Raw genomic sequence first — 26882 nt, forward strand, 5'->3', positions numbered from 1 at the left:
CATAAATGTTCAGAACACCAGGGTGCTGGGCCACAGATCAAGGAGGGGTCCCAGCAGTCGGACCCCCCTCGATCAGACAGCTTATCCCGTATCCTTTGGATAGGGAATAAGTTGTCAAAGGGGAGAGTACCACTTTAAGGGAAGGAATGAGGTGCAATAAAGGGTTTTCAGAGATATTATACAGATAATATCCTTAGTAATAATACTGTCGCTCAATGTTATACCCCTAAAAACCACACTGTACAAGCAATTGAGGTTATAGTGTAGATGCCTTGTATTGTCAGCACAATACAAATGGTGCTAGTGAACTGTGAATGGAGACGTGAAAGAGGCAATGTCTGTGAGAACATCATGGACCAGTATGATCCCTACAATGTGGCAGGCAATGCCACATGCCATGTTTTGTTTTTTGTGTGAATTTTTGTTAAAGGGGTACTCCAGCCCTAAGAAAGGCTATCACTTATCCGTCACACCCCGTCCCATAGACTTGCATTGAGGGAGCAGGGCGTGACGTCACGATACTCCGGCCCTGTGGTCGTGAGTCTTCAGACACTGAGCTATCGTCGCTTTGTGCAGCGGAGACAGGCGAGTGCTGCATGAACGATTGCGGATAGGTGATAAGATGTCTTAGGGCTGGGGTACCCCTTTAAATTGAAGGCACAAAGAATGACAAAAGATTCATAGACTTATATGGCAGTTTTTTCCCAAGGAGGGTGCTTGCAAAACTGTATGCTGCGAGTTATAGTTTTGCAATGGCTGGAGGCAAAACTGGTAGGGAAACACTGCCTTAACTGATGGTTCACTATAAATGTTTATAGTTCATGTTCATTCATTTCTTGAAGAAAGAAAATGCAACATAGATTAGATTAAAGAAAAGCTGCTTATATAATGCTTTGGTTTCTAAAATGAGTTAAAAATATCTTACTTGTGGATTTTTGAACAATGCATATTTTTCAATACGTTCCACAAACATCAGCTTGTTCTGACTATCCCGAGTCCAGTTCAATAAGTTCTCAACTAAATTTTCATGGTCTTCAAAGATACGGTCTGTAAGGAACACAAAGTTATATCAGTTAAATTATAAAATAAATAATATTAATATACTAGTAGAAAATAAAAATAAACAAATAAGTATAAAAAAGTCAAAAAAGAAAGTGTTCTAAATGTTCACTGTGACAAGCCTGGCTTTGTTAATACAGTTACCTAGCTGTCAAATGGAACAGTCTTACATAAATATTAAATAAAGTTTCAACAGCATCTGTGCCGAGAGTTAAGCAGGTGCCAAAAACATATTGAAGGTCTACACAATGAAAAATCCCAATTAACCCTGAAACTACAGTATATTCCGAGGGGACAAGGATTAACCAACTGTGGCAAGTCAATATAATAAAGAATGAGCGACTGGCTGATGCTTTTCGGCTTTTTTCATTAATTACATATTTTATGGATTATGAGAAGAAAATTAAGCCATTTTATTTGGATTAGAGAAATTGTTCCTCTATTTTAATGAATAAAAGCAGTGAGAATTACAAAAAACACAAATTCAAGCTTTTTTTTAAATCAGAAATGGCTACAAATGCTCATCCTCTTTCCTAATTAAAACGCTCAGCTACCTTCTGTTTTCTAAACGTCTACAAAATCAGATTAAAGGGACTAGAGTCTGTTACTCCATGAAACTCACTCCATCAGCAGGTAGGGGTTTAGACAACATTAATAATCATACATATCATGGTGAACTCATGTGCTTGTAAGATGATATCCAAGTTTTTCTTATCTGCTAAAGTGCCCCAAGAGGCCACTGGATGGTGTTCAAGGCTTTCTACCAGAATTCGTATTCCCCTAGCTTTCAATCAAACCTGGAGGGTCTGGAGGACTTTCTCTCGACTCGGTCTCTCCCACGCCTTAAGATGGCGCAGATGGAAGGGTTGGACGCTCTTATCTTTAAGGACGAAATTGGGCAGGCTATTCATGACATACCCCACCGGGAAGACTCCAGGCCTGAATGGGCTAATTGGGGATTGGTAAAAACTGCAGTGATTTGTTGGTGCCTAGATTGTGGAGTCTCTATCAGGCAGCCGCAGAATTTAAGCAGCTTCCTGATTCTTTCAGAGAGGTGCTCATTGTGGTCCTCTTCGGTATTGCTGGATTCTTATGGCCCCGTTTCCCTTCTAAACTTTGATATCAAGATCCTAGCCAAGATGTTGGCCCAGAGACTCAACAAGGTTGTCACAACCATTGTTCACCCTGACCAAACCGTGTTTATGCCAGGTAAAGCTACTGACATTAATGTTCAACGACTCCACCTCACCGCTTCCAGAGCTGATGACTCCCCTGGGTTTGTGCTGAGCCTTGACAAGGCAGAGTCTATAAGGCCTTTGATTCCACGGAGTGGCGATATTTGTTGCTTGGGGCATTAAATATTGGGGCTCACTTTTGTGCTTGGGTCCGTTTTCGCAATAATTTAGATATCTTAGAACCTTTCTCCTTAGGGTGCAGGACATGTCAGGGTTGCCTCCTCTCCCCCCCCCCCCCATTTGTTTGCCTGGCAGATGAGCACTGGCTGCTGCTGTTAGAGTGTCGCCTGCTATTAGGGGAATCCCTAGGGGGTCTTTAGTTGAGAAAGTCTCCATGTATGCAGACAATACCCTGACGTTATGCAGTTTTTAACTGACCACTTAAAGTTCCCCTTTCTCTGGAAGTCTGCCTAATGGGACTTATTGCTTCTTTTCTGTGCCTGTAAGATTGTGGCTATGTCCTTCAAGGATACGGTGTCCTCCGCTTTCGAGGTGGGTTAATTTAGTTAACAAGTATGTTCCCCTATATTGGGCCCTCTTTGATAAAATGTGGCTTCCTTGGCTGATGTTAGAAGCCTTGGTGAACAGTGGGCGGTCTACTGTTCTGTAAGATATTCCCTTTGTTTTTCCTGTGTATTGCAGTTGATTTGGGGGGGGGGGGGGGGGGGGGCTGCATTCGTTTGTCTGGCTGTGTGTTGTGGTGTGACTGGTTGTATGGCTTGCTCAGTTTAATTAGCTGCCGCAGCGGCTCTCCTGTACTTGTGCCGCTCGAGTTAGGAGCACCTGGTTCCTGAATTGTGGACTAAATTACCCGCGGTTGTGTTTTGTTTTTTCCCGCCTGCTATGCTATTCTATTGGTGGGGTGGGCGGCTGATGTGGCTGTACTTGCTTTATGTTTGCTGTTTACTTATTGCAAAACTTAAAATAAACCCTTTAAAAAAAAATAAAAAAGGAGGCCACTTGGCAAACCTGACTAGGATAAGTACCCTTCCCTGTCCCAGCCCTGTGCCACTGTCGCACAGCACAGGGGTTGTCTATCAAAAGGATGCCACTTGGCTGGGAGGGAGGCTGTGGTTGCCTCTGACTCCAATGAATTGGCACTTGTGGCTAATTAGCTCACTAGAAAAAGATACTGTAGATAACTTTGGCAAAGTCACGTCTGGCTTATAACGTTTCACTTCACTTAAGAAAGTAGCACGTCATACAGATACAAGGTTCTCACATTTCCAAAAGCATTGTTAAATGTCTCTTGGAATCTTTTCTAATGAAATGGTCTGATGAAGATTAAGTAAATCAAAAACATTTAACCATAATTCTGATCTGCTGGAACTATAAAACAGATAAATTCGGTACATAAATTTATACTGAAGTATGAAAGAGAAATGTGGGCAAGCCTACTCTTTTCGGAAAGTGTCAACAAAGTGGGTTCTAGCTCGTCAACTTGCACCCATCTCTAACCCCTATTCAGGAAGGTGAGGCAGCCTGTAGCATTGAAAAGAAGAATGTGCACACCTCTCTTTCGTTTTATAGGAGTTACCGAAACTAAGCAAAATAATTTTCCTCTTTATTCTTCCACAACCTAGTTGCTGTAGTGAACAGCCCCATCGCCAAGGAACCATTTTACTGGAGGGAGACAAGCAGCTATCATGTTGTGGACATGCCATAAATGTCTTTGATTAAAATACCTCTTTCATTATTGCTACACTAAATTTAAAATGTTAGGAACCTTAGTAAATATGAGAATTTTATTGGATTTCTGGGAGGCACCCTTTACAGTGCATAATTACAGTTGAGAAATACTGATCCACTAACCCATTTGTAGTTCGGAAATTGTCTCAACTAATGACCAATCCAGGCTGTATCCACAGTGGGATTTGTCCATCAAGTTGTCCAGCACCTGTCGTACAGTTTGTCTTTCGTCTACCATCATTGTCTTGGAGCTGTCATCTGACATGTGCACTCTGATCACAAGCTGTTAAGAGGATGAGATGAGTAAAACTGCAAACAGGAAGGTCCACACAATAAATGTATATTTCAGCTAGATAACTACCGTAATCAAATAGGTTAAGAAAAGGAGAAACCATGACTTCTTATAGCATTTATAAAATAGGTCTCCATTACTACACCTTTGCTTTTAATACTTGTTTTTTGCTTTTTTTTTAATGTTGTCCTTAATAGGTTTTATATCAGTGCTAGCAGCTTGGTTCCTTTTACAGGAAAAACTAGATGGTCCGCAGGCACTGTTTGGGTAACAGTATATACAGATCCTACTTAAATGCATTCAGAGTTTCAATACAACATGAAAGAAAAGGGATGCAAAAACTGAGTAAAATTAAAGGCTACTTACTGTAGCCTAGAAGAACATGAATTTTTAGCTCTCAAATCAGACTGGAATTTGTTACAAAGTAAAATTTAGTAATTTCAATAGTTCTAAAACACTTTGTTTGAGGATACTGAGGACTGTAATATGGCAAAGATGGATTAAGTTCATAGTTTTGCTGCTGAAATATGCCTGGGCATTCTATTCATCTCTTAATGTCATGGTTACATAGTCACTTGTGGAAAATAAAGTCCATCAAGCTCATCCTTTCTCAGATCAATTATACATTATTCATCGCTAAATTAATTATGACCCTCAATGCCATTTGTCGTTCGATAAGCATCTAGCCTTTTGCGAATGTTGTCACTGTATCTGCTATCACTAAGTCTCAGGGTAGGTTACCTTTTTAACTTGAGCTTCCTTTATCTTTTCTAAAGCTATTCGAATCTTCTCTGCCTTTATTTTAGCAGCCTGTTCCTCCTGTGGAAAGAGAATACAAAAAAAAATAATAATTGTAACATTCAAAGTTACAAAAATTTTACTTATTTTAAAGTTTACTTTATGCTACAGCATCTGCCTATTTATTCACACACTGTAGCAAAAGTATACACAATTATTTTAGACATAGCATAGTTTGTATGCCTTAAAGGACAACTGCAGCGCAATATACACTTATCCCCTATCTACAAGATAGGGTATAAGTGTTTGATCGCGGGGGGTCCGACCGCTGGGACCCCCCCGAGATCTCCCCAACGGGGCGCCGCCATTAGCGCTCATAGTGAGCGCTAAGGCGCGTAGCGTCGACCTAGAGGTCGACGGTGACGCCCCGTCTCCTCCCCGTCCCCATACAGTTCTATGGGGGAGCCGGGGAGGCATGAACGCTGCCTCCCCGCCTCTCCCATAGAGATGTATGGAGGAGGGTAGCCGGCCGCAACGTCATGCTGCGGCAGTCACGCCCCCTGCACGGGAGAGCCACGACACAGCCGCGGCCCCGTACAGGAGATCATGGGGGGTCCCAGCGGTCGGACCCCCCGCGATCAAACACTTATCGTCTATCTTGTAGATAGAGGATAAGTGTATATTGTGCTGCAGTTGTCCTTTAAGTACTCTGAAGGTGTAGTATTGCATCCAGCACCAAGATGCCTAATCATCATTTGTTCTTCTTTAGACCACCAATGCCTTTAAAGGGGTACTCCGGTGGAACACTTAATTTTTTATTTATTTTTTATTAACTGGTGCCAGAAAATTAAACAGATTTGTAAATTACTTCTATTAAAACATTCTTTACCCTTCCAGTACTTATTAACAGCTGTATGCAACAGAGGAAATACTTTTCTTTTTGAATTTCTTATTTGTCTTGTCCACAGTGCTCTCTGCTAACACCTCTGTCCGTGTCAGGAACTGTCCAGAGCAGCATAGGTTTGCTATGGGGAATTTTCTTGTGCTCTGGACAGGTCCTGATACAGGCATCAGGTGAGAGCACTCTGGACAACATAAAAGAAATTCAAAAAGTACAGAATTTCCTCTCTAGCATACAGCTGCTAATAAGTACTGGAAGAGTAAATATTTTTTAATAGAAGTCATTTACAAATCTGTTTAACTTTCTGGCCCCAGTTAATACCACCGGAGTACCATTTAACCCCTTGGGGACCGAGCCCACCAGTTTTGCAACAGCTGGAGGCTCCGTTTTGGAAACTGTGTCGTACAAGACATTTTACATTTTTATTTGGGGGTGGGGGGGGTGGGGTGGGGCGGGACGGACGGACTGTGTAGGGGTATGTGTATATGTAGTGTTTTACCCTTTATTTTGTGTTCCTGTAGCGGAAAATTTCCTGCATCTCAGACTTGCAGCAAAAAACTTGCTGTAAACCCCCGCCCGTGTGAATGTACCATGTACAAAACTACAACTGTTGCAAAACTACAACTACTAGCATGCCCTTTGGCTGTCCTTGCATGTTGGGGGTTGTAGTTATGCAACAGCTGGAGGCACACTAGTTGCAAAACACAGAGTTTGTTACTTAACTCAGTGTTTTGCAACCAGTGTGCCACCAGCTGTTGCAAAAATTCAACTCCCAGCATGTACGGTCTATCAGTGCATGCTGGGAGTTGTAGTTTGCAACAGCTGGAGGCACACTGGTTGTTAAACACTGAGTTAGGTAACAAACTCAGTGTTTTGCAACCAGTGTGCCTTCAGCTGTTGCAAAAACTACAACTCTCAGCGTGCAGTGACAACTCTCAGCATGTAGATATGCAACAGCTGGAGGCATACTACTAACACTCCCAGCATGCCCTTTGGCTGTCCATGCATGCTGGGGGTTGTAGTAATGCAACAGCTGGAGGCACACTGGTTGCAAAACACTGAGTTTGTTACTTAACTCCGTGTTTCTCAACCAGCGTGCCTCCAGCTGTTGCAAAACTACAACTCCCAGCATGCCCAGACAGCCGAAGGACATGTTGGGAGTTGAAGTTATGCAACAACTAGAGGAGAATAGTTTGGAGACCACTGTGTGGTAGTGTCCAAACTGTAGCCCTCCAGATGTTGCAAAACTTCAACTCCAAGTATGCCCAGACTGTCCAGGCATGCTGGGAGTAGTAGTTCTGCAACATCTGAAGGGCCAGATGTTGCCAAACTAAAACTCCCAGCATGCAGGGGCATGCTTGGAGTTGTAGTTTTGCAACATCTGGAGCACTACAGTTTGGACACCACTGTATAGTGGTCTCCAAACTGTGCTCTATGTTGCAAAACTACAACTCCCAGCATGCTGAGACTGTCAAGGCATGCTGGGATTTGTAGTTCGGCAACATCAGGTCAGATGTTACAGAACTACAACTCCCAGCATGCCTGGAGTTGTAGTTTTGCAACATCTGGAGGGCTACAGCTTGGGCACCACTGTATAGTGGTCTCCAAACTGTGGCCCTCCAGATGTTGCAAAACTACAACTCCCAGCATGCCCAGACAGCCTTTGCCGCACCCGCCGCCATCTTCCCTCCCGCTCTGCCTGGACATCAGGGCCGGGCAGAGCGGGGATTTCAACTTTATCCCCCCTGCCCTCAACTGCCATTGGTCGGTCAGTCCTAACCGACCAATTGCAGGGGATAGGAGGAGGTGGCACCCCTGCCACCTCGCTCCTTTCCTTCAGGATGGTCGGGGATGTCTCTGACAGCTCCGATCATCCCTATTTTCCAGGCTATCGGGTCATCAGAGACTCGATCAGCCCTGAATCTCCGCAAATCGCCGATATGAATTGATCGCTGACATGAGGGGGTAAAATTGCACGGGATGCCTGCTGAATGAAATTCGTGCAGGTGTACAGGTACGCCTTAGGTCCTTAAGTACCAGGGAGCTAGGGCGTAGGAACAACCCCACAAGACCTCCTGTTTAAGAGATACTATTCACCAAATTGTCAAGTCTATGCAATTCTAGTCAGATCCTTACAACTGCTCATCTTTCCACCTCAACAACTGATTCACTAGATACCACATATATCTCATCAAGGGGGCATTGTAATGAGATAATCAATGTAATTCCCTTCAACTGTCAAGACTGATCAGTGAATATATTCCGCAGAACTATACATATGAAATACAGAGGTAAATACAAACTGTGAATAAATGATAACAAGTACTATATGTATATACACATGCGCATACATAGACACATGCTTGGATATTTAATACAGTTAATTAAGGATTGAAAAGAAGGATAAAATAAAAATTAAGCAAAAAATGCACAGCGTGCAATATAGTGTTATTCTGGGTTAAGACATAGTTCATAAACTTCATAAAATAGGGAAGAAGAAGGAACGACCTAATTTCATATATCACATATATTACTTTCATATATGTATAGTTCAGTTTGCTCATTATATACAAAGTATTACATTAAATCTGATCAATGACAGTATATAAATGCCAAGGCTCTACAGATCATGACCATGATCTACAAAGATATTTTCTATAGAAATGTAACAAAAGTCTGTGGGCTCAAGGTTTACTTAGATAACTAAAAAAAAAAAAAAAAAACCCTGACAGAAATGACATTCATCATACAGTTATTACAGTATAGTATTATTACATTTCTTGGTTTTTGATTCCTTGGTACAACCTGTGACTTTCATCTTTACCAGCCAGTGCAGAAACTTTTTGGGAGCATTAGACTATGCTTTTGTTTCCTTCTGACAAGAGCTTTAATAAATTGAAAACTATTTTAAAGGGGAGATGTATAAATATGTGTCTGTGTGCAGCCACTTCCCAGCCTTTTTTTTTTTTTACTGTGTTTTTTAATCACGTGCACCAAATGTATCAAAACGGTGCATACATTTTGCACAATCACCTCAGAACTTGCTGTAGGATGTAATTTTCCTAAGGCAAGGTAGAGGTGGTATGAATTTGTTTCTTTTTTGAATGTACAAGCAATATTTTTGCACCCTTTTAAAAAAATACGCAGTTAATAAATAGTCAAGAATGAAGCACTGCATTTCACAATCACTTTTTCCAAAGCTGTCTATTTTGAAATTGTGCAGAATTTTTGCGTAAAAACGGAGCAAAAAATTTTGCACTAAATTTCAGCCAATAAAATGTCAGGAAGGCAATGATAGATCTCCCCCAAAGTGTCTAATAGCTTAAAGGGGTACTCCGCCACAAAACATTTTATCCTCTATTCAAAGGATAGGGGATAAGATGACTCCTTAGGATAGGATAGGGGATTAGATCTCCGCTGTGGCACCCCAGTCATCCAGTGCACAGAGCGAACTCTGTTCCGTGCCGGATGACTGGCGACTACAGCCGCCACGCCCCCTCCATTCATGTCTAAGACATGAATTACTGGGGTGTGGCGTGACATCATGAACAAGAAAGCTCCATGCTTCCTTGTTCCAGATGCTGCCGCTGCTGGCCCTGAGATCACGTGGGTCCCCAGTGGCTTGACCCCTGTGATCAGACATCTTATCCCCTATCTTTTGTATAGGGGATAAGGTGTTTTCTGGCAGAGTACTACTTTAAGTCACAATGTAATCCAATCCTATTTCCAGAAACACTTAACTGGCAACACCACACTGCTTTACTATAGCTTTCCATGTAGAATGACCATGACTCGATTACATTTAGTACACCTGCATATTATTAACTGAGCTTGTGATTAGTATATCACATCTAATTAGATTTGCCCAGAATTTCACTTTGGAAAATTTGGGAAAAGTTCAGCCTTATTCCTAGAAAAGGAGCAGTTCTTTCAATATTGCTGCAAGGACAGGTTCTGGCACTTTATGAAAATAATTCATGATTTCATGTTTGATTTTATATATATACATACATACACACACACACACACACACACACACACACACACACATATATATATATATATATATATATATATATACACACACATACACACTTTTTTTTTATTTATGCATTTTGATTTCACTTATTCCTTAGCTTTGATCTCATAAATTCTCTTGGTAACAAGCTCAGGTTCCTAACCACGGACAGGGAGATAACCATATCAACAACAACAAAAATTATTAAATAATTCCAGTGGTTAAATGGTTTGTTGCAGTGTGGCAAGGAAAGGGTGTATTTCCCTTGCTAACTCTGGAGAATCCTCCACCTGTGGCCTAATTAATGATGTATCAGAAAGTGAAAGTGTGTTTAAAAGGAAAGGAAACAGAATAGTTGGGGCTCTCCCTGGGAAACAGCATGTCGCTGTGGGGAGAGACACACGGACCCTGTTGAGGAAACACACAGCGGGAGCTGTGAGTGGTCCAAGATGTGGTGTGAACTGTAAGTAAAACAGGTTGCAGGGGCACATGTTTTATGCTGGCTGAGGGTAGCTCACCAGTTAGTAGTAAGGGCATACTTACATGTGTAGTCAGTGACCAGACGGTCTAGGACTTTGGTTTGTTCATGAGCTATGTTTTGTTTTACCTGCAACCTGTGTAATAAAGCTGGCGAGGTGCCAGACTTGTATGCTGAACGGTTGTCTGGCGAGTTATTGCGAGGAAACGTGTCCGGTGGCAAGTGACCAGGACGATCCCAGAGCTAATCCCCGAGATGGAATGTCACAGGTTCCATGGTTGTTTCTTTTAAGACAAACATGCCAGGCAAACTAAAACTGGGTGCTCCTGTAACCCTGCCTTATGCCGCCCGTATGTAATTCATTTAAATGAAAACCGCATACAGGGCAAAAATGAGCCGACCGGAGTCAGCATTTCATTCCGGTCGGCTCATTGAAATAAATTACATACGGGCGGCATAACGTCAGGGTTACAGGAGTGCCCGGTTTTAGCTCCCCCCAGCCGTACGGGGTCCCGTATGGCTGAAAAAGTCATGTGAACCCAGCCTTAGTACGGACCTGGCTCAGGCCAGCATGTCGCAACCGTACAGAGCAAGAAAGAGCATGAAGAATATTCATGGCTTCTTTATCTCATAGTTGCATACAAACATTCACAAGATGGACAGTCCCTGACTAACTGGTAAAACTGCACCTACCTAACGGAAAGGGAGAAAATAAGACCCTTATCAACAAGCATACTATAAACCTAACATATAGGTCCTCATTTACTAAGAGTGTAGGGTTTTTACTGGTGGTAAATGTTGTTTCAGACTTGTAGGATTCCTCTCTATTTACTAAGGGGATCACAGATTTACAAGTCAGTAACATTTTCTGACCAGCTTTTTCTAGGTGGAAATTTCCAGCCATATATTAACAGGATTTTCAGTGAATTAAACAGTAAATAGGTCGTGTTGTGAAACCCCGCCCTTTTTGGGCCAGACATGCCCACCTTTGTGACAGACCACGCCCCTTTTTCGGGTTTCACAATGCATTATAGCGGGACTCGGGACATACAGGTTACACCCTGACTCCCCAAGAGGTTAAACAAGTAAAAACGTCAACACAAGAATCTGACTACCTGGCAAAGCTTCAGGGGGAATGTACCATTTAATTCTGGATTCAAATGAATGGCAGTCCAAGCAATGCAAGGATACTGGGTGGCTGAAATGAAGTGGTTCTCTATAGTGGCACATAAAAGAAATACCTAAGCGGGGAATACTCTATCAGGGGTGTGGAAATTTTATAAAAAACTTCTTGTCCACGGGACTAAAATGGAGCAAAATCTACTTGTCCCTGATGACGATCCACTTGTCCGGGCCAATTTTCGCTTTTACGCTCTCATTTTTCCTCCTCGCCCTATAATAGCCATAACTACCTACTATAATGATACCTTTTTAATTTTTCAATAACATTCTCTGGACCAAAAAAAAATGTATATTATATATTAGGTGAAGTGAAATAGTAAAAGATAATTTTGCAGATTTGGTGTTTTTTCTTCTTTTCATTTACCTTGTGGTTGAGCTAACATGTTGGTTTCATACTTTAGGTTGGCCTGATTACAGCAATACCAGATTTGTATAGTTTCCGTGATGTTTTACAAATGAAAAAATTCTGAACTTTTTTGAATTTTTTTTAATTGCTATTTTTTTTTACCCCTGTAGCTTTTCTTTTTTCACATACCAGGCTGTATGAGGGCTCATTTTTTTGTGCCATAATCTGTTTTTTTGTATTGGTACCATTTTGGTATTGATCAGACTTTTTAATCACTTTTTAACTTTTTTTCTGGGGATATTATAAAAATTGCAATTCTGTGGTTTGGCATTTTTTTTTTTTTACATTTACCGTATGGGATACATAATGTTATATTTTAATAGGTCGTACATTTACACACGAAGCGATACCAAATAGGTTTATTTTTATTATGTTTGCATGTTTTTATATAGGAAAAGGGGGTGGTTTGAACTTTTAACATAAAAGGGGTTAATGTGTATCTTTTAAACTTTTATTAAAACTTTTTTTTATTTACACTTTATTAGACTTCTAGGAGGAATCATTAGATTCCTCATACAGATGAATAGAGTTCAATTGAACTCAATTGATCTGTGTGCTCTGCGATCCATTGATAGAGCCTGGTCCAGCCAGGCTCTATCAATGACAGAGCCACGGGACAGCAGGGATCAGAGGTAAGCCCTCCGGCTACCTCTATAGTGGATCGCCCACCTGCGATCACTCTGCGGGGGGGGGAGCATACACCAGGGAGCATACACAAGTCCCTTTAGACGCTGCTGTCAGTTTAGACAGCGGCGATCTGAAGGGTTAATAGCCAGCCGCGGCGATCGACGTATGCTGGCTATTAGCGGTGGCCCCCAGCTACTGAAAACAGCTGGGAGCTGCAGAGTATGGAGCGGGAGTCCGGAGCCGGCTCCATACAGACTGCTGAGAGCCGCATGCAGGTTATTAGCGGCAGTGTGAGGTGGAAACTTGCGCCCCGTGCAGACTTGTGCCCCTGTGTGGAGCGAAGGCAGAGGACGCAGGTCTGCACGGGGAGAAAGACGGCAGAGCAGGGGAGATAGGACGTACACAGCTTCTCATCTCCCCGCCCCCTGCTCTGCATTCGGAGGATGCAAGTTTCCACAGCCGGGGGCTGCAGAGTATGGAGCGGGCACGAGTCAGGAGCACGCTCCATACAGACTGCAGAGCGCCGCAGCGCTTGTCAGGTCCGTCCCTGCTTGCCCGAAGCCGGGCTAAGGGCCGGAAAATTCACCTGCTCGGCGCCCGGAACTGAATGTCCCGGGCGTCGGGCGATAGGAATTCCACATCCCTGCTCTGTACTATATCAGGACCATGAGGTGTTTTAAAAGTGGCAGCTTAAGAAACCAAACGTAAAAAAAAATAAAAAAAATTTCTTTTTAAATGTAAGTAATAGTAGAAGACCTTAAAGTTCATGAACTAGTAAATTTAAAAAGTTTTTATTGATTTCATGATTTTACCAAGAGTATTCATGGCTTATCCACTTACAAAATGAAAAAATAATTTTTTTTTAAATCAACAAAGCGATGAAACAAACGTTATTTAGTATCAATCTATTTCTTGGGAATATATAAACATGTGAAGGAGATTGCTGGGTGAACTAGATTCCAAAGAAAATCAAATATTGAAGAGAGTAGGCAGCCATCTGGCCAAATCCAATGAATGAACAAGAGTGTTCCCGCTATATTCTTGTGCCAAGCATGCATAGCACTGTACAACAAATACGTATCAGGTTTCTCTCATCTGTTCCACTTAAGTTTCGATCTATGAGCTAGCTGAAGTCTCAGGTTCCAGGCTTCTTCAGTCTTTTATGTCTGCATGACAGTCAGACAGGAAGTGATGACACTTTATATAGCCTTGTGCAGTGTTCACATTATTTGTCAAATATAATTCACACTATCACAGACACTACGGACTACTGTAACATGAACACTTTACTGAGCGCTCCCAGTAAGTGCTTGTTTACCACTGATATGCAGTTGTCTATGGGTAAGCCATTCTTTGTCCTGCTTTTAAAACACAAGAAAAATTGCGCTGGAGAAATCTGGCCAATTACTATTTTACAACACTGGTTTAGTTTCTTTTCTCTTTTTCCTCTAATTTTTGTCTGTCATTGAATTGATTTGTACTAATCACTTACTGTATTTAAAAAAAATACACAAAAATAAAATTTTGTTGACTTTGTAAATAAGAGCTTAACATATTATTAGTCTGTGTTTATTGAATTTATTTTAATGAAAAAATAGCAGTGTTAATTTGTGTTAGATATCAAACAAGGAATTAAACTCCTCTCCCCCCCCCCCCCCCAGTCACTACCTGATTGTATGCAATGCAGCAAACCTTGTGGGCTTGTGGTCAGTCCCAAAATTTGGGGTTTTCACTATTTGATTGACTAAATGTATGCTTCACTGAATAGTAAGATGGGTTGAAAATTTGATGAATAATCAGGTGTAAATGCTAAGCTAAGGGGGTGTGGTTTAGGAACCTTCTATACACAACCCTAAACATAATTCATGTCCCTCGAGCTTCTAAATCACACTCCTGCAGTCTTGTATTTAAACCTAGATCTGCTATAACGTTCTTACCCATCTGACTATTCATAGAAAAGTACAGATAGTCACCAAAATAGTGAAACCCCAATATTTTGAGAATTTTATAGCTAATTCTTTTGGCCTGACCATAGGTTCATTTTGAAAAGGGGATATGCCATGAAACAACAACTCTTATCTGTACAAACTACCATGTTTCCCCGAAAATAAGACACTGTCTTATAGTTATTTTTTCTCAAGAAAACACACTATGGCTTATTTTCAGGGGATGTTTTAGGGATCGACCGATATTGATTTTCTAGGGCTGATACGGATAATCTGTGAACTTTGATAGCCAATAATTTATACCGATATTCTGGTATAAGTTATCGGCCATTTCTCCCCCCCGGAAGCCGCTGCAGATCAATGATTTAAAGCGGGCGCTTTAAATCAATGAACTGCAGCAGCTTTTGCAGGGCCAGAGACCGCCGCCGCCACCAACAGTTTCCTTCCCATGCCTGTCCTGAGGTCCTCCTGAGGACAACCACCACCGCCACTGCCCCCCCCCCCCCGCCTATCCTCTGGCCAGAGACCACCGCCGCCTGCTTCTCTCCCCCCTGCCTGTCCTGGGGTCCTCCTGAGTCTAACCACCACCACCGCTGCCCCCCTCCATCCCTGGTTTTATAATTACCTGTTCCCATGGTCCACGCTACTTCTCCGGTGGCGTCCTGAGCTGTCACTGTGTGCACTGACGGTGACGTCGTTTTGAGGACGTCACTCATCATTGCGCAGTGCAGCACACAGCAATAGCGCAAGATGCCGCAGGAGCCAGAAGTAGCGTGGACCCCGGGAACAGGTAATTATAAAACTGGGGATGGGGGAGGCAATGGGGCAGCGGCGGGGGCGGGGCATTATTGCCATATCGGTCGATCTCCAGGATTTTTTTTATAGTACAACAATCTACATTTCCCCTCCATTTCATGAACCGTACCCACCCGGCCTGCTGTACGGTACTATCTTACTATGTGGGTGCACCAAAGAGTACTGGAAATGGCTTTTACTTACTCACAGTGCTAGGCAACCGCAGGGACTTGGGAGCCGCCATCACACAGAAGTAGCGTCCCCACGCTGATCAACTGGGACATGGGACCCGCCGCCACACGATATCAGGACATCCCTACGGTACCTGTCAAGATGGCGCAGATGAGACGGGCTAGCCATCTTCATTGCCTTTAATAAGCAGCACCTACAACTATGGCTTATTTTCGGGGTATGGCTTATATTGAGCAAATACATAGAACTCCTGTTATGGCTTATTTTATGGGTATGTCTTATTTTCGGGGAAACACGGTATTAAGATCTCCTCATTGGACCCCCTCCTATGAGCCATGAACCAGATCAGATAGCTGCACTGGAATAGTATTTCCTACAAAAGGTGTTGTGTTCATGGGACAACCCCTTTAACACGAATGTCAAGTTCTGGATAAGTCAGTACACATGGGCCACGTTAGCCTGTTATTTTGCTTCTCCATGTTGGCTGCTGGCTGCAGTGCTGGCAATACACATATGAAAGAAACCTGCCATTGGAAGTGTTCCATTAAGGCACAGCTATGGTCAATGGCTGCAGCTTAGATACACTGCATCCATGTTCCATCTGATAAGAGGCTTAGGTCTCTGCACTATGCTTTCTTCATTATTTACACTGCCGTTCTGAATACTGTTATTAAGGTGCCCATACACTGCAGAAATTTGGCCATCTATCTAAAGTGCTTCCTATTCTCTGCTGACAAAAGATGTTGGTGAACTGAAGGCAAGCATGGTCAGGCCTGCAGGACTTTTTTAGGCCGACCCTATTGTTCTGGGAGAGATGAGCCACTGCCAGACATGTCTGGTTGTGGCTTATCCCTCCCTAAAAAGGAAACAAATACCCAGAAAAGTCAAATGTACATGTGTATGGGGAAGTCGAGAGGTAATGTCGGGGAATGAACAGTCAGCCGACAATTCTTGAAAGTGTAAGAGGCCACTTAACTACTTAAGGTCACTTTAAAAAATAAAAATTATGATTACCACCCAGGAAAACCCCTAAAAGTATATTTATATACTATAAAAAGAAAATCCCAAACTATAAAATGTCTGGAGATTAGAAATCTAAAACTTTCCAGAAGACAAAAATAATATAACTATAAAATAATATGTAATATGAAAAAAGAACAAAAAAAAGTAATTTTTTTAGCCAACACTCAAAAGTCATACCAACACTATTACAGAGTGTACCTAGTTTCCCCCAAGCAACCTCAAACTTGCTTAATAATAGAGGATAATGCAGTATCTCTCTACTATTTATAACTGTGAAATTTACTGCAATTTTGGGAACTACCCTGTCCCATTAAAGGGGTACTCCAAAACATTTTTTTTTTCAAATCAACTGGTGCCAGAAAGTTAAACAGATTTGTAAATTACTTCTATTTAAAAATCTTAATCCTTCCAGTACTTATCAGCTGTTGTATACAAGAGAGGAAGTTTTATTGTTCTTTTCAAACTGACCACATTGCTCTCTGTTGACACCTCTTTCTGTGTCAGGAACTATCCAGAGTACAAGCAAATCCCCATAGCAAACCTTTCTTGCACTGGACAGTCCCTGACACAGACAGAGGTGGCAGCAGAGAGCACTGTGGTCAGATAGAAAATAACTATACAACTTCCTCTGTAGCATACAGCAGTTGATAAGTACTGGAAGGATTAAGATTTTTAAATAGAAGTAATTTACAGATCTGTATAACTGTCTGGCACCAGTTGATTTAGATTTTTTCCCCCCCACTGGAGTACCCCTTTAACCCCTTAAGGACCAAGCCCATTTTAACATTAAAGGGGATAAGATGTCAGATCGACGGGGTCCCGCTGCTGGGGACCCCCGGGATCGCCGCTGCGGCACTGCGCTATCATTACTGCACAGAGCGAGTTCACTCTGTGCGTAATGACAGGCGATACAGGGGACCAAGCAGCGTGACGTCATGGTTCCGCCTCTTGTGACACCACGGCCCACCCCCTTAATGCAAGTCTATGGTGGGGGCGTGACGACCGCCACGCCCCCTCGTATTGACTTGTAATGAGCGGGCGGGCCGTGATGTCACGAGGGGCGGAGCCATAGCATAACGATGCTCCGGCCCCTGTATTGCCCGTCATTACGTGCAGAGCGAACTCGCTCTGTGCAGTAATGATAGCGGGGTGCCGCAGCGGCGATCCCGACGGTCCCCAGCAGCGGGACCCCGGCGTTCTGACATCTTATCCCCTATCCTTTGGATAGGGGATAAGATGTCTTGGGGCAGAGTAGCCCTTTAAGGACCAGGCCAATTTTATTTTTGCGTTTTCGTTTTTTCGCGATCTCAGATGTCGGCCATTGCCGGCGGGTCCCCGGCTGCTGCTAGCAGCACGAACCTGCCTTGTATGACACAAGCACCGCTCCGATGCTCGCATTCATACATAAGACGTAAATGTACATCCTGGTGCACCGCACCAAGTACCACTGCACCAGGACGTACATTTACGTCTGTGGCCGTTAAGGGGTTAAAGCCTTGCCCTGGTGGAGTTTCAGTCAACTCACATTTAAAAGCTAGATCTATACAAATAATCTAAAACTGTGAGCATACCTGAGTGTGGGAGAGAAAAACGGAGAGACCGACACAGGCGCCTTGTGCGTTACCACTAGACAGGAATAACAGATAAAAACAAACACAGTGAACGGGCAGGAATTGCCCCTTAGGTAGTGGCCGCTCACCTTGAGCGAATAAGGTATTCGCATATAACCCACACCGTGGGTGACAGAAGGATCGGAACTGCTGCTGAGCCTGGGTCCCAGGAAAGGAAGAGATCCGATCCTGATGGAAGTGGAGGCGGAGAAGGAAAATATGACCCTTACAGAGGCGCTGCTAGTTCCAGAGTAATGTAAAAGCCAACCAGAGGTATTGGTAAAACACCGGAGTGGTTTATTAGAGCATAAGAAGACAATGAAGTACACAGATGATGCGTTTCGGGGGAGCAACCCCCTTCCTCAGATCAGTGTACATGATACAGGTACAGATAGAGTTTAAATACACTAACAAATGGCAGCAAAAAGCAGGCGGAGCCAAACAATGACATCACATCAGATACATAGAAACGATGTATAAAATAATAAAAGTATAATAATAAACATATTCATATAGGGTACATGGTATATGTGAGCCCAGAACTACTACAAAATGTGAAAGATGAAGTTAATGTATTAAAGAAAAAACCGGCGATGGTACTGTTGACATCCGGTCTCCAGATGTCAACATCCTGCCGCTGCACAGCGGAGGATACTGACAACAAAGGAGCCGGCGTGAAGGACGCGTTGCCAAGGGGCGGAGGCATATGGTAGTGGCTAACCAATAGGACCCCGAGGATGATAGCACTGACGTGCCGAGCGCTGAATGTACACAGGGTAAGTGAGCGATCGTGCCCCGGTACTATCAGTGTAAGTGTGGAGAAGGATGCCGGCATCTATGTCAGGTCAGCGCTAAGTGCACATAGTGTGAACCTGCATCCCTGCGCAAATAGGGTCGGTGCAGTGGGAAAATACATGATAGTGTGGACAGCCCTGACAACAGGTATCAGTATAGAGTGGGGAGAAGCATTATTACTGTAGTGATATGGTGGGGATGTAATATAATAATATTATAATAATACAATATAGTAAAATCAAGGGAAAAAAAGAGAGAATAAGATGGAATAAAAATTTTAATTGAAATAAAAATTAAATTAAAATTAAAAATAGGGGCCAGTGGGGAAATTAATCCAATAAATTACTGGACCCCTAGATGTAAAGGGCAGAGTATGAGTGTATATAACAAGTGTGCTGGATGTAGGAGCCATGAAAATATATTGGAATGAATAGAAATATAAAAATATATAAATATAATTGAAAAAAATATATAAAAATTATTCATCAAAAGGGGGGATATAAACTGGGGATATACATATATATATATATATACACATCCCCAGTTGCATGTGCTGAAATGCTAATAGATATACATGTATAACCATGAGAGGCACATGGGAAATATGGCCATCCATCAGTAGCATATGGGGGGGGAGGGGCAAAGTGGATGCATGGCCATATGTAGTAAAAATAGAACATAAATAGAACAATATATATACATACATACTAGGGGTGTGAATCGCCAAGAATTTGGCGATTCGATTCGAATCGCGATACCAGTGTGGCGATTCGATATATCCCGATATATCGCGATACCGTCTAGGTGACGATACATCGCGATATATCGCCCACCTGGGAGCATTCATAGATCCCAATAGACGCCGCTGTCAGCTTTGACAGCGGCGATCTAGTACTCCGGTGCGCACTTTTCTCATGTTATCCCGTCCGGGCTGCAAAATAAAATAAAACGCACTTTATCTTACCTGCCAACGAGCCCGCGGAGCTCCGGTACAGTCCGGTACAGGTGTTCGGTCCCCGGGCTGTATTCTTCTTACTTCCTGTTAGTCCGGCACGTCACATGGAGCTTCAGCCTATCACCAGCGGAGACGGGACATCGCTGCGGCTGGTGATAGGCTGAAGCTCCATGTGACGTGCCGGACTAACAGGAAGTAAGAAGAATACAGCCCGGGGACCGAACACCTGTACCGGACTGTACCGGAGCTCCGCGGGCTCGTTGGCAGGTAAGATACGGGCGTCCGCAGATAAAAATTTCACAGCCCTAAAAGAATCGATTCAAAAATATTTTGAATCGATTCTGTATCGGCAAATGAAAAATCGCGATTATCGCGAGAATCGATTTTTTCTTACATCCCTAATACATACTAACCTATACATGCACATATATATATATATCACATACATATACATGGATAAAGTAACTACTAAATTGTGTGCAAAACACAGAAAAATACACTGATAAGGGATTAAAAATTACATTCAATCATCTCATTGAGACCATGCGGGACGAGAGTGTTAAGGGTATGTATCCAAAAGTTCTCTCACCTTCTAAGTGTCTCAAATCGTTGTGAGATATCCTTGGCTATCTGCTCGATAAGAGTGGCCTGTAACAGATTAAAATTGCCAGAGTGGTGTTCGTTCATGTGTCGAGACACACTGTGTAGAGCAAACCCATGCACTGTATTGCTGCGATGTTTATTAAAATTGCCAGAGTGGTGTTAGATAAAAGCCGCTTCCATGTGGCCTACAGTACGTAGGGAGGACTATTCGCTGCTTCCGTGAGAGACTTAATAAACATCGCAGCAATACAGTGCATGGGTTTGCTCTACACAGTGTGTCTCGACACATGAACGAACACCACTCTGGCAATTTTAATCTGTTACAGGCCACTCTTATCGAGCAGATAGCCAAGGATATCTCACAACGATTTGAGACACTTAGAAGGCGAGAGAACTTTTGGATACATACCCTTAACACTCTCGTCCCGCATGGTCTCAATGAGATGATTGAATGTAATTTTTAATCCCTTATCAGTGTATTTTTCTGTGTTTTGCACACAATTTAGTAGTTACTTTATCCATGTATATGTACATGTATGTGATATATATATATATGTGCATGTATAGGTTAGTATGTATGTATATATATTGTTCTATTTATGTTCTATTTTTAATACATATGGCCATGCATCCACTTTGCCCCCCCCCCCTCCCCCCCCATATGCTACTGATGGATGGCCATATTTCCCATGTGTCTCTCATGGTTATACATGTATATCTATTAGCATTTCAGCACATGCAACTGGGGATGTGTATATATATATATATATATATATATATATATATATATATATATATGTATATCCCCAGTTTATATCCCCCCTTTTGATGAATAATTTTTATATATTTTTTTCAATTATATTTATATATTTTTATATTTCTATTCATTCCAATATATTTTCATGGCTCCTACATCCAGCACACTTGTTATATACACTCATACTCTGCCCTTTACATCTAGGGGTCCAGTGATTTATTGGATTAATTTCCCCACTGGCCCCTATTTTAAATTTTTAATTTAAATTTAATTTTTATTTTTATTCCATCTTATTCTCTCTTTTTTTCCCTTGATTTTACTATATTGTATTATAATATTATTATATTACATCCCCACCATATCACTACAGTAATAATGCTTCTCGCCACTCTATACTGATACCTGTTGTCAGGGCTGTCCACACTATCATGTATTTTTCCCACTGCACCGACCCTATTTGCGCAGGGATGCAGGTTCACATTATGTGCACTTAGCGCTGACCTGACATAGATGCCGGCATCCTTCTCCACACTTACACTGATAGTACCGGGGCACGATCGCTCACTTACCCTGTGTACATTCAGCGCTCGGCACGTCAGTGCTATCATCCTCGGGGTCCTATTGGTTAGCCACTACCATATGCCTCCGCCCCTTGGCAACGCGTCCTTCACGCCGGCTCCTTTGTCGTCAGTATTCTCCGCTGTGCAGCGGCAGGATGTTGACATCTGGAGACCGGATGTCAACAGTACCATCGCCGTTTTTTTCTTTAATACATTAACTTCATCTTTCACATTTTGTAGTAGTTCTGGGCTCACATATACCATGTACCCTATATGAATATGTTTATTATTATGCTTTTATTATTTTATACATCGTTTCTATGTATCTGATGTGATGTCATTGTTTGGCTCCGCCTCCTTTTTGCTTTTTGCCGCCATTTGTTAGTGTATTTAAACTCTATCTGTACCTGTATCATGTACACTGATCTGAGGAAGGGGGTTGCTCCCCCGAAACGCGTCATCTGTGTACTTCATTGTCTTCTTATGCTTTAATAAACCACTCCGGTGTTTTACCAATACCTCTGGTTGGCTTCTACATTACTCTGGAACTAGCAGCGCCTCTGTAAGGGTCATATTTTCCTTCTCCGCCTCCAAAACTGTGAGCAGGATGTGGGGTAGTGCACATATGAGACATAAAATGCATAGGAGAGGCTGCACAATATGTAATGGCAGTTGCGAGGAGGACGTCACAAGTATTGCGCTAATGCCAGGGAATGCCATGCGCAAATTCAAGCAACCTGGTGGAGATTTAAAGTTGGAAGTATCACATTGCCTTACTGTTAAAAATTATGATTTCTTCATTCTTCAAGGGCTAGCATTTCTCTGTGGTCTCTCCTGTCTGATAGCACTGCTCTGTGCTCTCTCCTGTCTGATCGTACTCCTCTGTGCTCTCTTCTGTCTGATAGGACTCCTCTGTGCTCTCTACTGTCTGATAGGACACCTCTGTTCTCTCTCCTGCTTGATAGGACTCCTCTGTGCTCTCTCCTGTCTGATAGCACTCCTCTGTACTCTCTCCTGTCTGATAGCACTCCTCTGTGCTCTCTCCTGCCTGATAGCACTTCTCTGTGCTCTCTCCTGCCTGATAGCACTCCTCTGTGCTCTCTCCTGCCTGATAGCACTCCTCTGTGCTCTCTCCTGTCTGATAGTACTCCTCTGTGTTCTCTTCTGTCTGATAGGACTCCTCTGTGCTCTCTACTGCCTGATAGCACTCGGCTGTGCTCTCTCCTGTCTGATAGTACTCCTCTGTGCTCTCTCCTGTGTTCTGATAGAACAGAGGATTATATCAGACAGGAAAGAGCACAGAGGAGTGCTAGTCCACCCTCACTTACTGGACTTTGTCCATGCCTGTGCTTCAGCTTGGACAAAGCCATGATTGTATAAGCCACGATTTCAATAAAAATAAAATAACATTTTCTTATGAAGTATATAAAAAAGGTTAATGTTGCCCATTTTATTATAGTCCTTTAAATATTCTTTACTAAAACTTTTTTCTTTGCTAAAAAACAGTGTTGGCAGCATAATCTAACAGCCAAACGTGTTGTACAAAAATCATGCATGCTGAATAACGTTCTAGGCATATTGCTATTTTAATCAAGTCCCCTTTACTTGAATGAGGGTGAGCTGCATTATCAGACACAGCCCAGAGACAAAAGTGACACTGTTTATAGACACTTGAGTAAAGTGCAGTACTAATGCAAGTACAATAATATACCTACCAAACTACTTAGTAAAAAACTGAAAAAATATTGTGTGATGATTTGCATTAACAATTAATACTTGATTTGTCATGTTTCAGGGAAAAATGTAGTGAACCACAAAGCACCCATTACATTACAATACAATACAAGAAACCAAGCCTATAGTTAGCCTTTAGGCTGAAATGTAATACATGAATTATAGGGCTTGTAAAAGTTAAAAAGAAACACCTAAAAGAAAATAAGGATACTACAAACATGTTAAAGCCATTAGATAAATTAAACTTATAAAATATATATACGGTACATGCTGCCTAATGGTAATGATGCAAAAAACATATATGGAGTAATATACAGTCAGGGTACACAAGGGAGAGAAGGCAGCAGTTCATGTTCGACAAAGTCTTGCAGTTAATAGTCATTTCCATTCATAATTTATAGGGCTGTGTAATTGATGTATACAACTGGGAAAACAACATAGGCAGTTGGAGGCAAAGGCGTGACACGTGTCCAAATAAAATCAGATTTACACAGGAAATTCTCAAACTATTAAATGTGTCATGCAAGGAAGCAGCGCATGCAAAGATTATGTATAGAGGAATGAATAGGGCACGTTTATAATAGCTAAATTCCAGATAACAATTTTATATTCCCCAGGGGTATTGCAGTATTATCTAAAGAATACTAGATTAAAATATTTTCCAACTATAACAGCTTACATGCCACTGACAATCATGGCCACATATATTAGAGTGGGTTTTGACTGTCAAGCACAATAATGCTTTGTATAATGGTAAAACATTTGTAAAGAGTATCTGTCATTTCAAAAGATTAAAAAAACAACCCAGCATGCTTTGGTTAGATAAACCCTTAAGTGCTCCTACTGTTATTAAGCCCCCGTCCAAGGTGCACAGCTATTTCTCATTCTCTTCATTTCAGGGGAGGGGACCAGTGTTGGGCTTTTCGACAGTAGTACACATACGTGAACTATTGTCTTACTTCTTTGGCACATGCTTTTCTCTGCTGTGCCATGAAACAGCGCTGGAGAAAGAGCGCAAAACTGAACAGGCTCCCAATGTATTGTGCTGATGACGTAAAAAGTACAGCACTTTATGGCATGTGCAGGGAGGGGGGGGATATTGATACACTGGGTTAGCAAGGTGCTATGTGAACAGAAAGCAAAGAAACAGCGGCAGGATCACAGCAAGGAAAGGGTTGCACTAAAGCACTGAGCTGCCACTCTTACTACTGCTGAGAAGCTAAAACGGAAGGGATGGGGGGATTACACTGCAGCACTGTGGACATAGATACACTGGTATTTGCACAAGGGGAAGGTGCCCAGAGATTTAAGGGTGGTCAGAGATAAGAGGGACATCCTGATTTACCTTTGAGGAACACTGTGGATCTTTTTTTAGCAGACAGACAGCTTGCAGGTACACAGTTATGGCTTTTTCATGCTCTCTCCTGCACACAGCACATGCTAAAACTGCCCCACTTTCTGTAATTTGTCCTGATCTGACTGTTACCAGAGATATTTCTCATAACAGGAGTGGACAGTAGATTGCAGAAAAATGAGACACCTAGTGCCCAATACTTTAGGGCTATGGGAGGAAAGTTGGTAAAAGTAACAGTGCTCATTTAAAAGGTAACTATATTTTAAGATAAAACATTATACTGTGCACAATCATTTTTCTAAATTACTTTCATTTTCAATCTAGCTTGTAAATAGATGTATGGCACAGCCATTGCTCCCATACCTTTATAACTATGCATTAGCATCCTGTTCTGTCGTCACAGCATTTGTAACCAGTGCCATGAAATGGATGTGATTCTATGGTGCTGTGTCCTGGAGCTGTAAAGACAGAGCAAGACACTCCATCTTTTAATGCATAGTAATGAGCAGTGGGTGTACCAACAATATTCACTCTGTACACCTATTTACTAGCCGAACTAAAAATGAAAGGAATTTAGAATTGTTGCGTACAGTGCCACACTATATACATTTTCATTTAAATTTATAGTTGAGCAACTGATAAAGTTAACACATGTATAAAAAAAAAGGGTGGATAAAATATGGGTGCGGTACGATTTGCATTGGTATTAAACAAATATGGGCCACTTACTGCCCAAAATTTGCTTGCCAAGACTTTATCTTAATAAATATGGTGATCGTTCCTAAACTCCAAGGCTATGTTGGACACCAGTAAATCATCTTTATTCACCTAAACACTACATCTACTACTCTTTCAGTGTCATGAGCTTGGGGACACCTGGAAGAGGGAAACTAGCTGGTCATAGAAGAACATTTAAACAAGAAACACCTAATAGGCTTTGTTCACATGTACATCGTGGTTTCCAATATAATGGTGCCTCAAACACACATGTGAACACGGTTTCATGTTTGTATTCCTCCCCTGTGGTTGAGTACATAACATAACCATAAAAGAAAGGTAGTATTTAGCAAAGACCGTGAATGAGCGCATGCTTGCATGTTGTACACTGTTCCTCGTGTTTTCATTTCATAGTTGGTACAATTTAGCTGCAGGGAAGAGGTAGATCATGCAGATGGAAAGGGCTAGCTTCATCACCTTAGTCAGCAAGTGTGAGGGCTTTCCTGCAATGTTTCTGAGCAGAAGGGAGGTCTCCCTGTCCAGATAGGAATGCTTGCACAGAAAAAAAGAAACAGACAGGAAGAGAAAAAAGTGGAAAATACAATTAAAAGAATAATCAGAGCAAGACATATTCATTTGCGAGTTCTGAATAATGCAGTAGGCATGCAAAGGAAAAGACAATTCCCTAACGCATGATAGGTTACCATCCAGAATAAGACAAATCGGCAGATGTCCATGATCTAGAAGTATTGTTACAGAGTAACTATATCCTGCAAGAAATCAAATAAATATGGAGAGTGTGGAGGCCCACTCAAAAATACTACAAGTTACTTTTTTATTCCTTTACAGAAAGATTCCCAAACCTTTCCTACTGCCATAAAAGACCCAACTGGTTGCTTGTTTGGCATTCATCTAGCTGCACAGTACAGTACTAGTGCAGTATACCCTGAAATAGCAATACATAGAACTTATTGGTGACCGATTATACGTCTCACTGTTTACCTACTGGGTGGAGGGCAAGAGGATTCACAAGCTTTCTTGAATGATACAATATGATTCATGTCTCTCTTAGGATAAAAAATACTGGCCATTGTTTAACCACTGCCTTTGGTTTGGAGCTGCTTTAATGACAATGTCATAAGATTATTTCCCAATCATAAGAGAATCATAGTTAGGCTGTGCTGTGAGTGGTGGTACTGTCCAACATTTAACAAAA

At 42.0% G+C, this 26882-nt stretch overlaps 1 protein-coding gene across 5 annotated transcripts in view; it reads right to left on the reverse strand.

Moving 5' to 3' along the window:
* Positions 1-26882, reverse strand: part of RAPH1 (Ras association (RalGDS/AF-6) and pleckstrin homology domains 1) — a 201008-nt gene that overhangs the window by 41306 nt on the left and 132820 nt on the right. For 4 of the 5 annotated variants that reach the window (XM_056537175.1, XM_056537177.1, XM_056537176.1 and 1 more), the window contains 4 exons: positions 26144-26218; positions 5017-5094; positions 4107-4266; positions 926-1047 (listed from right to left, as the gene is read on the reverse strand). In XM_056537175.1, coding sequence (XP_056393150.1) covers positions 926-1047; positions 4107-4266; positions 5017-5094; positions 26144-26218 — 435 coding nt within the window. The remainder of the gene's footprint in view (positions 1-925; positions 1048-4106; positions 4267-5016; positions 5095-26143; positions 26219-26882) is intronic. The other variant, XM_056537178.1, reaches the window with a different exon arrangement.

This window comes from Hyla sarda, chromosome 8 (genome assembly GCF_029499605.1).
Source record: "Hyla sarda isolate aHylSar1 chromosome 8, aHylSar1.hap1, whole genome shotgun sequence".
Classification (NCBI taxonomy): Eukaryota; Metazoa; Chordata; class Amphibia; order Anura; family Hylidae; genus Hyla; species Hyla sarda.